Below are 13,701 nucleotides of genomic sequence, written 5' to 3' on the forward strand. Positions count from 1 at the left end.
TCGATCATTTAGCACATACAATCTGCATGCATACACTAACATTCACTTACTGATATGTGGTCTCTCCATTACAGGGAAGAGGTTGGTTAGACCCCCAGCTGTTCAGTATTATTGGGTAAGCTAAGCTAACTTACCATCATTGCCCTCCTTCCCCCAGTTCCTTCCACTGATAAGCCATCAGTTGAGACTACTACTAAAGGTTAGTTGACACTCATAGCCATGTGCATAATGATATGTTTCATAATTGCTTCCCCCCGTAACTCATTCAGAAGAAGCTGTCACTACTGAAGGTGAGATATGCAGATTGATCACAGATACATGTAGCTTAAAAAAATGTGGACTACAAATTATCTTGATGACGATACGATACTAATGGTTAATTTTCCATTTCACTGTCCAGTTTCAGGTCCCTGCGACGAGTTGAGCTGTCCCTCCCACGCTACTTGTGAGACATATACAGATCCATTAGGTGGATCAGATGCTGCCTTCTGCCTCCCGTCCTGTGAGCTGGAGAATGGTGGATGTGCTGAGATTGAGGCCTGTTCTCTGGAACAAAATATTTGTTTTGCTGATGGACCCTGTCCACCTAGTGTGAAGTGCACAGGTAATTGCTTGTTATTGGAGTGCCTCCACCACTCACCTAGCTTGTGTAAAGTCTGACATTGAGACCATGTTTGTATCTCCTATATCCAGATCCCTGCGACGAGGTGAGCTGTCCCTCTAACAGTACTTGCCAGAGGCTTATATTTCCAAAGCCGATCACTTCCTCGAGTTTTGGCTTCTGCCTCCCGTCCTGTGAGTTGGATAATGGTGGATGTGCTGAGGACGAGGTCTGTTCTCTTGTGGAGCAAACTGTTTGCTTTGCTGTTGGACCCTGTCCATCTACTGTGCAGTGCTCTTCTGCAACTACAGAAGGTGAGATAAAACTTGTTTGTTCATTTCCTCTCTCATATTGAATGCCCCCCTCCCCCCACAGAACCCTCCACGGGTGTAGAGGTTGGATCATTCCCGGAAGATTCATTGCACAGTATCACAGGAACTATCTTTATACTGGACACAAAGACACTCCTCATCAAAAACTTTGGCTACGATGGCCTTGGACCAAGTGAGAGCATGAGTCTGTGAAACATATAGAGTTGGCTTGGTTACAATGAATGCATGTTTATACGTTGTCATGTCCACTGCAGGTGCCTTTTTCTACTACTACCCTCCTGGTCAGGTTATAGACAAGAACGGTGGAGGTTTTTTCATACCAGTACCCGGTGGAAGGTGAGTCACACTCACATACACTATCTGCATAGCATCTCTGTTGAACATCGATCTTGTATACGTAGTTGCCTTACCTTCATATATACCATCAGTGTACACATGCAGTGATTGTTATTGTTTCTATTGATCTCCTATAACTCTTGTTGGTAGAGAGGATGGAGGGTTTAAGATTGGACGTAGCTACTTTAATGAAGACTTCCTGGTCCCACTGCCTGAGGGCGTGGATGCGTGTGACATTGGCACGTTCACAATCTGGTGTGAGCCATTCACTGTCTTCTTTGCAGTCTTCTCCTTTCCAACTGAAAGGATATTTGTGAGTGAGGCATGAGGTAGCTTAAGAGGATTTAAAGCATGTATTGAATTGTACTTCTATAATAGAGTTATCAGTTCACCAGTCTATAAGAGATTAAGTTACCTTTGGAAATTACTTAGTTCAAGTACGTAGTTTTCTTTGTTTGTGGCACGTAGTGCATGGTGGTGATTATTTACACTCACAGCACATTCACAGCACACTCCTCTCTCCCTACTATATAGGTGCAAGGAACTGATGAGTGCATTATTCAGGTAGGTACTCACATGCAGTCTCACACACTGCCACAAAGAAGTGTAGTCACACTGTACTTGTGTACACCCTCAGCTAGTCTTCATCATACTGTTCATGACTTACTGTACCCCACCTCTCACTCCCTGTACTCATTCTTCTGCAGTCTGGGTTGGGGACACTAGTACCATTCAAGTGTCCCAATGGAAGGAGCGTCGGTTCTGCTAAGGATTGTGATTTTGACAACTGTGCTGCCCTTGACGACCAGCTACAGCTGTCCTGGACTGTCAGAAATGATATGCAAATGATTGACTTTAGACTCTGCGGCTGTCTAAGTAGTGATCCAAAGTCAGTTGCAATTGGTGTTAGCTTGACACAATTGAATCATTATAATTACACGTGTACAGCCTGAACCAGTACATGGGATTCGGACTCAGTGGCAGCACCAGCCGGACACACATGATTGGGGCAGACCCTGTCATTACGTGGGTTGATGAGACCACTGGACCACAAGCAGTCGACTATTTCCTCACTGGCTACTTCCAGGTATAGAACAACAAGTGTGTGTATGTGTGTATGCAGCTAAACCTGTGGGAGAACCATGTGGTATAGTTGTAGCTTTGACGTAACAGCAGGAGCACATTACAGTACTCCTGCTGACAGCAAGCTGTTACGTATTAAGCCACAGCTATGAAAGTGCAACTTAATTTATGGTCTTCAAATATTGTCCCCTCCCCTCTCCTGCAGTGTCGAGATGGTCGCGGTGCATGCCCTGACGAGGACCATTTCAGTGGCAGCTGCTCCAATGACATTGTCTCTGTGAGTGGATCCAGACAGGGAGGGCAGCAGTGTGTCATCTATACACGACACTTCTCTACCAGTGAGTGTGTTTTATTAGAATTAACACTACTGAAGACCATGCATAGTTGACCAATTTTACATTACAAACTTTTGCAAAGTTGAACTTCACAAGCCTCTTGGCAGGATGGCTGTACATATAATATAGGTCTGCTTGCACATGTTGTGTTTGTGTACGTGCAGATGATAGTACGTGCGATATTCCCATCGACCCCCTCAACATGGAACAGTACATTGTGTGGGGAGTGGGCGGACTCGGAGAGACTGCTTTCCAACACTTTAAGAGAGCATCAGGTGAGCTAATTGTACAGTTGAGGCCCATAACCAACACTACGTGCCCATAACCAACACTACGTGCCCATGTAACTTATAGCATGGATAACGGAAGGTAGAGCTTCGATCCCCTCGAGTTATTATTCCCTCGGTACGACTCTACAGATGTTTATTATTGAGAGGCTGCATGAAACGTCCAATTTCGAAACTAAAGATAGCCCATGCTTATTGATAGTGCTACAATTTCGTGTGCTTAATCAGTGATTGCTTTTTTGCCCAAATTTTCCACTTACATTGTCATGATACACTATACCCTCTCTCTCTATGCAGCGTCTGATCCTCCCATCCATTTTGGCAGGGCTCCAGTTAACATGTGTCCCCATGAGGTCCAGTGCCGACAGTGCAGTGAACCATTTGAAGCAGCTGTGATTGAGGCTCTTGAAGACACCACCTTCTCTGTTAGCATAGGATCCTCTGGTGCTGACCGAGGCTATGAGGCCATTACTGGTGAGAACTTGTACATGAGATATAGTTATAGTTAGTGTTATCTGTATCCCCTATTCATATGGCTACTAATTCGGGAGCGTTAGTTTCCTTTCTCTTACTCATCTACGTTGTAGATTAATATAATTCTATCCCACGTGCAGGTCAAGTGGGATGGGGCATTGCTTACTACATCAATAACACCTTGGTACCTGAGCTGATGGTACAGAGAGGACAGGCCTACTTGTTCATTGTGGAGGCAGGGAATAACCCTGATAACCCAGCCAATTATCACCCCTTCTACATCACTGACGATATTCACGGGAGCCGAGTATTCAAGACACCTGAAGAGAAGATGGTGAATATTCAATAGAATTTCAATATTGTATTTGTTAATTTCCCGTGTTTAATTTTTTTTTCAGGCTGAGACTGTATTTGCTGGTTTTGATCAAAGTGACAACGTTACTGCAGGTATTATATTAAATGATCCATTTGCTACATTGTTGCTATGTCATCATGCACTATCACGAAGTCATGACGCAAAACACGTCTGGCAATAGACTAACATAATAATTATATCCGAATTGTCCAATGGAGAAAGAGCATGATGTATACGCATAAAAAGTCCAGTCAGGGCATTGTTCAGCACTGCTGGAGTTCTGCTTTGCAACCATGCAGGTTTTAAATTGTCCGAGGCCCTTCTCACTCTATAGATGACTTCACGAAGCATTTATAGAAGCTGCTTTTTTTGTTGGGGGCTGAAGCTGTTTTGCAGTAGTGTATATAGAGGCAAGCTCCTTTGGCTTGATTGTGGTTGTGGTGATAGGGTGTATGGATGGGAGTTGTTTAGCAGTAGCAGTGGTGGGGGGGTGGGGCTGTTTTCCAGTAGTGCGTGGAGTTGGTGTGTGTCAAGCCATTCGTCGGTCCATGTACAACAGCTCTAATTGAAGGTGAACTTAGTCTTAGTTCAGCGAGGTTCACCATCAGCGAAGCTTTTACAACTACAGATGGAAATCTCTGATTAGCTATAATTATAAATACCAATGTAACTCTGCAGATACTGCAATGACTTGCCTAGAAGAGAGAAAAGATGCTATGTCAAGGGTTGTCTCTGTTATTTTGTTCAGATCTATTTTTGTATTCTTCCCTCGGGTTTCTCCTATATATGCCATAAATTCCTTGTGCCCGTGTTAAAACTTATTGCGTGTGGATAGCGGAAGGTACATATAGAGCTCGATCACCTTCAATCTATTATTCTCCCGTACAGCTGGTCGATTGTGTGCATGCAGAGAGGGTGCCGAGGCTGCCAGGGTGAGGGAGAGTTGTGGGAGTCGCCAGGAATACGAAGAGAGTCAAGACTGCAGCTGTGAAGAAGGGGAGCCAGCCGTTCTAATTTGGATTCCTGACGAAAACACTCCAAACATTGTCTACTATCAGGTGTGGGGGGCTAGGGCTATAGAGGCCAACGTTGAAGGATGAGTTTAATTGTAGAAGTTCAAAATAATAGAGAAGTTGCAATTTTTTTGCTCTTTCTAGTCTTTTAAATGTTTATATCAACGGTCCCCCCCTTAACTATCATTATTTTTGTTTGGAGAACAACGTGTTTAGATTTTGCATGTGTGTGTGGGTCTCATGCACTTGTGTGTTGACTGACATCATTTGACTCCCTACAGTGTGCCATTCACCTCAACCTGGGATGGAGGATCCGTGTACAAGATGCCCCAGGTATAGGCACATAGACCACTAGCATTTGAACCACATAATTAGTAGTGGTGACAATTATAATTTCCCTGTCCAGTTTCAGATCCCTGCGATGAGTTGAGCTGTCCCTCCCACGCTACTTGTGAGACGTATACAGATCCATTAGGTGGATCAGATGCTGCCTTCTGCCTCCCGTCCTGTGAGCTGGGGAATGGTGGATGTGCTGAGGACGAGGTCTGTTCTTTGCAACCAAATATTTGCCTTGCTGATGGACCCTGTCCACCTAGTGTGCAGTGCTCTCCTGCAGGTAATCGTTTGTTGACTAGTATAACTTAAATATATTTATAGATATCCTAAAAGTGTCCCCTCCACACACCTCATGTATGGTCTGACATGAGAGTGTGGTCGTATCTCCTGTCCAGGTCCCTGCGACGAGTTGAGCTGTCCCTCCCACGCTACTTGTGAGAGGTATACAGTTCCATTAGGTGGATCAGATGCTGCCTTCTGCCTCCCATCCTGTGTGTTGGAGAATGGTGGATGTGCTGAAGGCGAGGTCTGCTCCCTGCAACCAAATATTTGCTTTGCTGATGGACCCTGTCCACCTAGTGTGCAGTGCTCTCCTGCAGGTAATCGCTTTTTAACTATAGTAGATCTCCAAAGAGTGTCCCCTCCATGCATGCATGCACACACCTTGTGTATTGTTTATATTGATTATTACTGAGAGTGTTCCCTGTCCAGGTCCCTGCGGAGAGTTGAGCTGTCCCTCCCATGCTACTTGTGAGACGTATACAGATCCATTAGGTGGATCAGATGCTGCCTTCTGCCTCCCGTCCTGTGAGCTGGAGAATGGTGGATGTGCTGAGGACGAGGTCTGCTCCCTGCAACCAAATATTTGCCTTGCTGATCGACCCTGTCCACCTAGTGTTAGGTGCTCTCCTGCAGGTAATCGTTTGTTAATAGAGTTAGTATAAGAGCTCCTATAAGAGTGTGTCCCCACCTTAACCTTGTATATAGTGTCTGACATTGAGAGTGTATTCGTACCTCCTGTCCAGGTCCCTGCGATCAGTTGAACTGTCCTTCTTACACTACTTGTGAGATGACTCCAGGTGTAGGTCCAAATTCATCTATATCCATGTTTCCTTTCTGCCTCCCGTCCTGTGAGTTGGAGAATGGTGGATGTGCTGAGAACGAGGTCTGTTCTCTTGTGGAACAACTTTGCCCTTCTGATGGACCTTGTCCAACTACTGTGCAGTGCTCTCCTGCAGGTAATCAATTGTTAATGGAGCTAGAGCTCATATAAGAGTGTCTCCACCACTTACCGTGTCTGACATTGAGAGTGTATTCGTATCTCCTGTCCAGGTCCCTGCGGCGAGTTTAACTGCCCCTCCTATGCTACCTGTGAGATGATTACACGTCCAGGTCCAAATTCGTCTATATCCATGTTTCCCTTCTGCCTCCCGTCCTGTGAGTTGGAGAATGGTGGATGTGCTGAAGACGAGGTCTGTTCTCTGGTAGAGGAAATGTGCCCTTCTGATGGACCCTGTCCACCTAGTGTGCAGTGCTCTCCTGCAGGTAATATTGTTAATGGAGTGTCTCCTCCACTCACCTTGTATATATTATAGAGTCTGACATTGACAATGAGAGTGTATTCGTATCTCCTGTCCAGGTCCCTGCGATCAGTTGAACTGTCCCTCCTATGCTACCTGTGAGATGATTACACGTCCAGGTCCAAATTCGTCTCTATCCATGTTTCCCTTCTGCCTCCCGTCCTGTGAGTTGGAGAATGGTGGATGTGCTGAGAACGAGGCCTGTTCTCTTGTGGAACAACTTTGCCCTTCTGATGGACCCTGCCCACCTAATGTGCAGTGCTCTCCTGCAGGTAAGCACTTGTTAATAGAGCTAGAGCTCATATATATATATAAGAGTGTCACCTCCACTCACCTTGTGTAGTGTCTGACATTGAGTATCTCCTGTCCAGGTCTCTGCGATGAGTTGAGCTGTCCTTCTCACGCTACTTGTGAGACGTATACAGATCCATTAGGTGGATCAGATGCTGCCTTCTGCCTCCCGTCCTGTGAGCTGGGGAATGGTGGATGTGCTGAGGACGAGGTCTGTTCTTTGCAACCAAATATTTGCCTTGCTGATGGACCCTGTCCACCTAGTGTGCAGTGCTCTCCTGCAGGTAATCGTTTGTTGACTAGTATAACTTAAATATATTTATAGATATCCTAAAAGTGTTCCCTCCACACACCTCGTATGGTCTGACATGAGAGTGTGGTCATATCTCCTGTCCAGGTCCCTGCGACGAGTTGAGCTGTCCCTCCCACGCTACTTGTGAGAGGTATACAGATCCATTAGGTGGATCAGATGCTGCCTTCTGCCTCCCATCCTGTGAGTTGGAGAATGGTGGATGTGCTGAAGGCGAGGTCTGCTCCCTGCAACCAAATATTTGCTTTGCTGATGGACCCTGTCCACCTAGTGTGCAGTGTTCTCCTGCAGGTAATCGCGTTTTAACTATAGTAGATCTCCAAAGAGTGTCCCCTCCATGCATGCATGCACACACCTTGTGTATGGTTTATATTGATTATTACTGAGAGTGTTTCCTGTCCAGGTCCTTGCGGAGAGTTGAGCTGTCCCTCCCACGCTACTTGTGAGACGTATACAGATCCATTAGGTGGATCAGATGCTGCCTTCTGCCTCCCGTCCTGTGAGCTGGAGAATGGTGGATGTGCTGAGGACGAGGTCTGCTCCCTGCAACCAAATATTTGCCTTGCTGATCGACCCTGTCCACCTAGTGTTAGGTGCTCTCCTGCAGGTAATCGTTTGTTAATAGAGTTAGTATAAGAGCTCCTATAAGAGTGTGTCCCCACCTTAACCTTGTATATAGTGTCTGACATTGAGAGTGTATTCGTACCTCCTGTCCAGGTCCCTGCGATCAGTTGAACTGTCCTTCTTACACTACTTGTGAGATGACTCCAGGTATAGGTCCAAATTCATCTATATCCATGTTTCCTTTCTGCCTCCCGTCCTGTGAGTTGGAGAATGGTGGATGTGCTGAGAACGAGGTCTGTTCTCTTGTGGAACAACTTTGCCCTTCTGATGGACCTTGTCCAACTACTGTGCAGTGCTCTCCTGCAGGTAATCAATTGTTAATGGAGCTAGAGCTCATATAAGAGTGTCTCCACCACTTACCGTGTCTGACATTGAGAGTGTATTCGTATCTCCTGTCCAGGTCCCTGCGGCGAGTTTAACTGCCCCTCCTATGCTACCTGTGAGATGATTACACGTCCAGGTCCAAATTCGTCTATATCCATGTTTCCCTTCTGCCTCCCGTCCTGTGAGTTGGAGAATGGTGGATGTGCTGAAGACGAGGTCTGTTCTCTGGTAGAGGAAATGTGCCCTTCTGATGGACCCTGTCCACCTAGTGTGCAGTGCTCTCCTGCAGGTAATATTGTTAATGGAGTGTCCCCTCCACTCACCTTGTATATATTATAGAGTCTGACATTGACAATGAGAGTGTATTCGTATCTCCTGTCCAGGTCCCTGCGATCAGTTGAACTGTCCCTCCTATGCTACCTGTGAGATGATTACACGTCCAGGTCCAAATTCGTCTCTATCCATGTTTCCCTTCTGCCTCCCGTCCTGTGAGTTGGAGAATGGTGGATGTGCTGAGAACGAGGCCTGTTCTCTTGTGGAACAACTTTGCCCTTCTGATGGACCCTGCCCACCTAATGTGCAGTGCTCTCCTGCAGGTAAGCACTTGTTAATAGAGCTAGAGCTCATATATATATATAAGAGTGTCACCTCCACTCACCTTGTGTAGTGTCTGACATTGAGTATCTCCTGTCCAGGTCTCTGCGATGAGTTGAGCTGTCCTTCTCACGCTACTTGTGAGACGTATACAGATCCATTAGGTGGATCAGATGCTGCCTTCTGCCTCCCATCCTGTGAGTTGGAGAATGGTGGATGTGCTGAAGGCGAGGTCTGCTCCCTGCAACCAAATATTTGCTTTGCTGATGGACCCTGTCCACCTAGTGTGCAGTGTTCTCCTGCAGGTAATCGCGTTTTAACTATAGTAGATCTCCAAAGAGTGTCCCCTCCATGCATGCATGCACACACCTTGTGTATGGTTTATATTGATTATTACTGAGAGTGTTTCCTGTCCAGGTCCTTGCGGAGAGTTGAGCTGTCCCTCCCACGCTACTTGTGAGACGTATACAGATCCATTAGGTGGATCAGATGCTGCCTTCTGCCTCCCGTCCTGTGAGCTGGAGAATGGTGGATGTGCTGAGGACGAGGTCTGCTCCCTGCAACCAAATATTTGCCTTGCTGATCGACCCTGTCCACCTAGTGTTAGGTGCTCTCCTGCAGGTAATCGTTTGTTAATAGAGTTAGTATAAGAGCTCCTATAAGAGTGTGTCCCCACCTTAACCTTGTATATAGTGTCTGACATTGAGAGTGTATTCGTACCTCCTGTCCAGGTCCCTGCGATCAGTTGAACTGTCCTTCTTACACTACTTGTGAGATGACTCCAGGTATAGGTCCAAATTCATCTATATCCATGTTTCCTTTCTGCCTCCCGTCCTGTGAGTTGGAGAATGGTGGATGTGCTGAGAACGAGGTCTGTTCTCTTGTGGAACAACTTTGCCCTTCTGATGGACCTTGTCCAACTACTGTGCAGTGCTCTCCTGCAGGTAATCAATTGTTAATGGAGCTAGAGCTCATATAAGAGTGTCTCCACCACTTACCGTGTCTGACATTGAGAGTGTATTCGTATCTCCTGTCCAGGTCCCTGCGGCGAGTTTAACTGCCCCTCCTATGCTACCTGTGAGATGATTACACGTCCAGGTCCAAATTCGTCTATATCCATGTTTCCCTTCTGCCTCCCGTCCTGTGAGTTGGAGAATGGTGGATGTGCTGAAGACGAGGTCTGTTCTCTGGTAGAGGAAATGTGCCCTTCTGATGGACCCTGTCCACCTAGTGTGCAGTGCTCTCCTGCAGGTAATATTGTTAATGGAGTGTCCCCTCCACTCACCTTGTATATATTATAGAGTCTGACATTGACAATGAGAGTGTATTCGTATCTCCTGTCCAGGTCCCTGCGATCAGTTGAACTGTCCCTCCTATGCTACCTGTGAGATGATTACACGTCCAGGTCCAAATTCGTCTCTATCCATGTTTCCCTTCTGCCTCCCGTCCTGTGAGTTGGAGAATGGTGGATGTGCTGAGAACGAGGCCTGTTCTCTTGTGGAACAACTTTGCCCTTCTGATGGACCCTGCCCACCTAATGTGCAGTGCTCTCCTGCAGGTAAGCACTTGTTAATAGAGCTAGAGCTCATATATATATATAAGAGTGTCACCTCCACTCACCTTGTGTAGTGTCTGACATTGAGTATCTCCTGTCCAGGTCTCTGCGATGAGTTGAGCTGTCCTTCTCACGCTACTTGTGAGACGTATACAGATCCATTAGGTGGATCAGATGCTGCCTTCTGCCTCCCGTCCTGTGAGCTGGGGAATGGTGGATGTGCTGAGGACGAGGTCTGTTCTTTGCAACCAAATATTTGCCTTGCTGATGGACCCTGTCCACCTAGTGTGCAGTGCTCTCCTGCAGGTAATCGTTTGTTGACTAGTATAACTTAAATATATTTATAGATATCCTAAAAGTGTTCCCTCCACACACCTCGTGTATGGTCTGACATGAGAGTGTGGTCGTATCGCCTGTCCAGGTCCCTGCGACGAGTTGAGCTGTCCCTCCCACGCTACTTGTGAGAGGTATACAGTTCCATTAGGTGGATCAGATGCTGCCTTCTGCCTCCCATCCTGTGAGTTGGAGAATGGTGGATGTGCTGAAGGCGAGGTCTGCTCCCTGCAACCAAATATTTGCTTTGCTGATGGACCCTGTCCACCTAGTGTGCAGTGTTCTCCTGCAGGTAATTGCGTTTTAACTATAGTAGATCTCCAAAGAGTGTCCCCTCCATGCATGCATGCACACACCTTGTGTATGGTTTATATTGATTATTACTGAGAGTGTTCCCTGTCCAGGTCCCTGCGGAGAGTTGAGCTGTCCCTCCCACGCTACTTGTGAGACGTATACAGATCCATTAGGTGGATCAGATGCTGCCTTCTGCCTCCCGTCCTGTGAGCTGGAGAATGGTGGATGTGCTGAGGACGAGGTCTGCTCCCTGCAACCAAATATTTGCCTTGCTGATCGACCCTGTCCACCTAGTGTTAGGTGCTCTCCTGCAGGTAATCGTTTGTTAATAGAGTTAGAGTTAGTGTAAGAGCTCCTATAAGAGTGTGTCCCTACCCTAACCTTGTATATAGTGTCTGACAATGAGAGTGTATTCGTACCTCCTGTCCAGGTCCCTGCGATCAGTTGAACTGTCCTTCTTACACTACTTGTGAGATGACTCCAGGTATAGGTCCAAATTCATCTATATCCATGTTTCCTTTCTGCCTCCCGTCCTGTGAGTTGGATAATGGTGGATGTGCTGAGGACGAGGTCTGTTCTCTTGTGGAACAACTTTGCCCTTCTGATGGACCTTGTCCAACTACTGTGCAGTGCTCTCCTGCAGGTAATCAATTGTTAATGGAGCTATAGAGCTCATATAAGAGTGTCTCCACCACTTACCGTGTCTGACATTGAGAATGTATTCGTATCTCCTGTCCAGGTCCCTGCGGCGAGTTTAACTGCCCCTCCTATGCTACCTGTGAGATGATTACACGTCCAGGTCCAAATTCATCCTTATCTATGTTTCCTTTCTGCCTCCCATCCTGTGAGCTGGAGAATGGTGGATGTGATGAGGACGAGGTCTGTTCTCTGGTAGAGGAAATGTGCCCTTCTGATGGACCCTGTCCACCTAGTGTGCAGTGCTCTCCTGCAGGTAACCTCTTGTTAATGGAGCTAGAGTTCCAATAAGAGCGTCCCCACCACTCTAGTCTCACCGTGTGTAGTATCTGACATTGAGAGTTTGTCCGTATCTCCTGTCCAGATCTATGCGACCAGTTGAACTGTCCCCCCTATGCTACTTGTGAGATGGTAGGTCCAAATCCATTCTCTTTATCCGGTTTTGCCTTCTGCCTCCCGTCCTGTGAGTTAGAGAATGGTGGTTGTGCTGAGAATGAGGTATGTTCTCTGGTAGAGGAAATTTGCCCTTCTGATGGACCCTGTCCACCTAGTGTGCAGTGCTCTCCCCCAGGTAATCTAATAGAACTACTATATATACCTTCATATTTCTGTAATCTCAGCTATAGGTACTCGATGCTCACATGCAATTATCTTACAGATCCTTGCAGTTCATTTAGATGCCAAAGGGGCTACAGGTGTCAAGTGTACGAGCCGACCAATGAGGCGTACTGTGAGCCGGCATGTGACCTGTTCAATGGCGGGTGTACTACGGGAACCTACTGCATTCTTCGCCGGGATCGAGCTTGCAGTGAGGGGCCGTGTCCATCTCTAAAGAGCTGTTGCTTTTTCCCACGCTGTGACATGCACGTCTGTAGCGCCAGGGAGACTAGGAGAAGCCCATGCATTATTGAGTGAGAAGCTATAGCCTTACCATCCTCACCCCTTTAAATTTGTGTCCCTTGTGGAAATATTTGACATTCAGTTTATAGTAGGTGCATGCATTAGAAACATTTCGATAGTCATGACTTAATAATAATGCCCCTCTCAATTCCGCCACATGCAGTGCGGAGGATTCCCAATGTGATGAAGAGGAGTGTCCATTTACTTACTGTCGTAATTGTTACTTCTCGTCCCAAAATCAGCCATTGCCAGGCAACTGTGGGACATGTAGTGAAAACAGTGTCAATAATAAATGTACTAAAAGATGGGCAACTTGCACCAGAAGAGCACATTTTGCTACTTATGGACAGGTAAGATATACAGTAGAAAGGACATTTCTCTAAAACGATGAAGTGAGAGGCTCCTAAGATTAGTTTTCATACTGTAATATGACATTGTACTATATAGCTACTTACATTAGCTAACTGCATTAATGTATACCACACACACACACACACATGTGCACACACAACCTCCCTCCCCACACAGCCATGGCCTAGTCAGTCTCTAAGGAAGGAGGAGGACTTTCGCTGTCACATACCTCCATGTTAATGAAGCATTCTCACTTTGTATAAGAAACAATTTATATAGTTCAGTATATTAGACTGAAGGAGAACTGAGAATTCGCTTTTTGAGTACATCAATATACAATTAATGAACAGTACAGTGCTATTTTGCCAAAACACTCTCAGTCATATATATAAAGGTGTTATTTACCACTTAATTAATTTATTAACACCACATGTACCGGCTGGCTTCTAAGAATGTCGCTATAGGTACAAAAATGACAAATAGCAACAGTTATAAGGGTACATAGTTCGTAAGGTCACCAGAGGAGGTATGACATCCGCGCGTCGCCGCAGGAAGCTAGTTTTGACGACCCGTTTTGAGGTCCATATTCCTTATTCAAGTCAGTTCCATTGTGTGTTACCTAAACAAGCACTGGGCCGTTTATAGCTGCCAAGAGTATGATTGTGCACAGTTTGATGGTTATAGCTATTAGGTTTCA

At 46.2% G+C, this 13,701-nt stretch overlaps 1 protein-coding gene across 1 annotated transcript; it reads left to right on the forward strand.

Moving 5' to 3' along the window:
* Positions 1–54: 54 nt before the first annotated feature.
* On the forward strand, positions 55–13,416 carry LOC135345446 (neurogenic locus notch homolog protein 3-like). The gene is made up of 44 exons (XM_064542867.1): positions 55–85; positions 158–199; positions 270–290; positions 401–604; positions 694–915; positions 977–1,105; positions 1,188–1,269; positions 1,420–1,582; positions 1,804–1,833; positions 1,977–2,158; positions 2,218–2,356; positions 2,558–2,690; positions 2,852–2,962; positions 3,272–3,448; positions 3,589–3,782; positions 3,847–3,895; positions 4,692–4,861; positions 5,098–5,149; positions 5,223–5,432; positions 5,548–5,751; positions 5,864–6,067; positions 6,178–6,390; positions 6,485–6,697; positions 6,792–7,004; positions 7,104–7,307; positions 7,421–7,624; positions 7,737–7,940; positions 8,051–8,263; positions 8,358–8,570; positions 8,665–8,877; positions 8,977–9,180; positions 9,293–9,496; positions 9,607–9,819; positions 9,914–10,126; positions 10,221–10,433; positions 10,533–10,736; positions 10,852–11,055; positions 11,168–11,371; positions 11,488–11,700; positions 11,797–12,009; positions 12,118–12,324; positions 12,412–12,664; positions 12,817–13,003; positions 13,182–13,416. Exons 1-44 carry the CDS (start codon positions 55–57, stop codon positions 13,242–13,244), a joined length of 7,434 nt encoding a protein of 2,477 aa, XP_064398937.1. The 3' UTR covers positions 13,245–13,416.
* The last annotated feature ends 285 nt before the right edge of the window (positions 13,417–13,701 follow it).

This window comes from Halichondria panicea, chromosome 12 (assembly GCF_963675165.1).
Source record: "Halichondria panicea chromosome 12, odHalPani1.1, whole genome shotgun sequence".
Classification (NCBI taxonomy): Eukaryota; Metazoa; Porifera; class Demospongiae; order Suberitida; family Halichondriidae; genus Halichondria; species Halichondria panicea.

Coding starts and splice junctions, on each gene's coding strand:
- LOC135345446 (XM_064542867.1), top strand. CDS start 55: ATGTGGTCTCTCCATTACAGGGAAGAGGTTG. Junction 2,963..3,271: donor ACACTTTAAGAGAGCATCAG/GTGAGCTAATTG, acceptor CTCTCTATGCAG/CGTCTGATCCTCCCATCCAT. Junction 10,127..10,220: donor TGTGCAGTGCTCTCCTGCAG/GTAATATTGTTA, acceptor TCTCCTGTCCAG/GTCCCTGCGATCAGTTGAAC.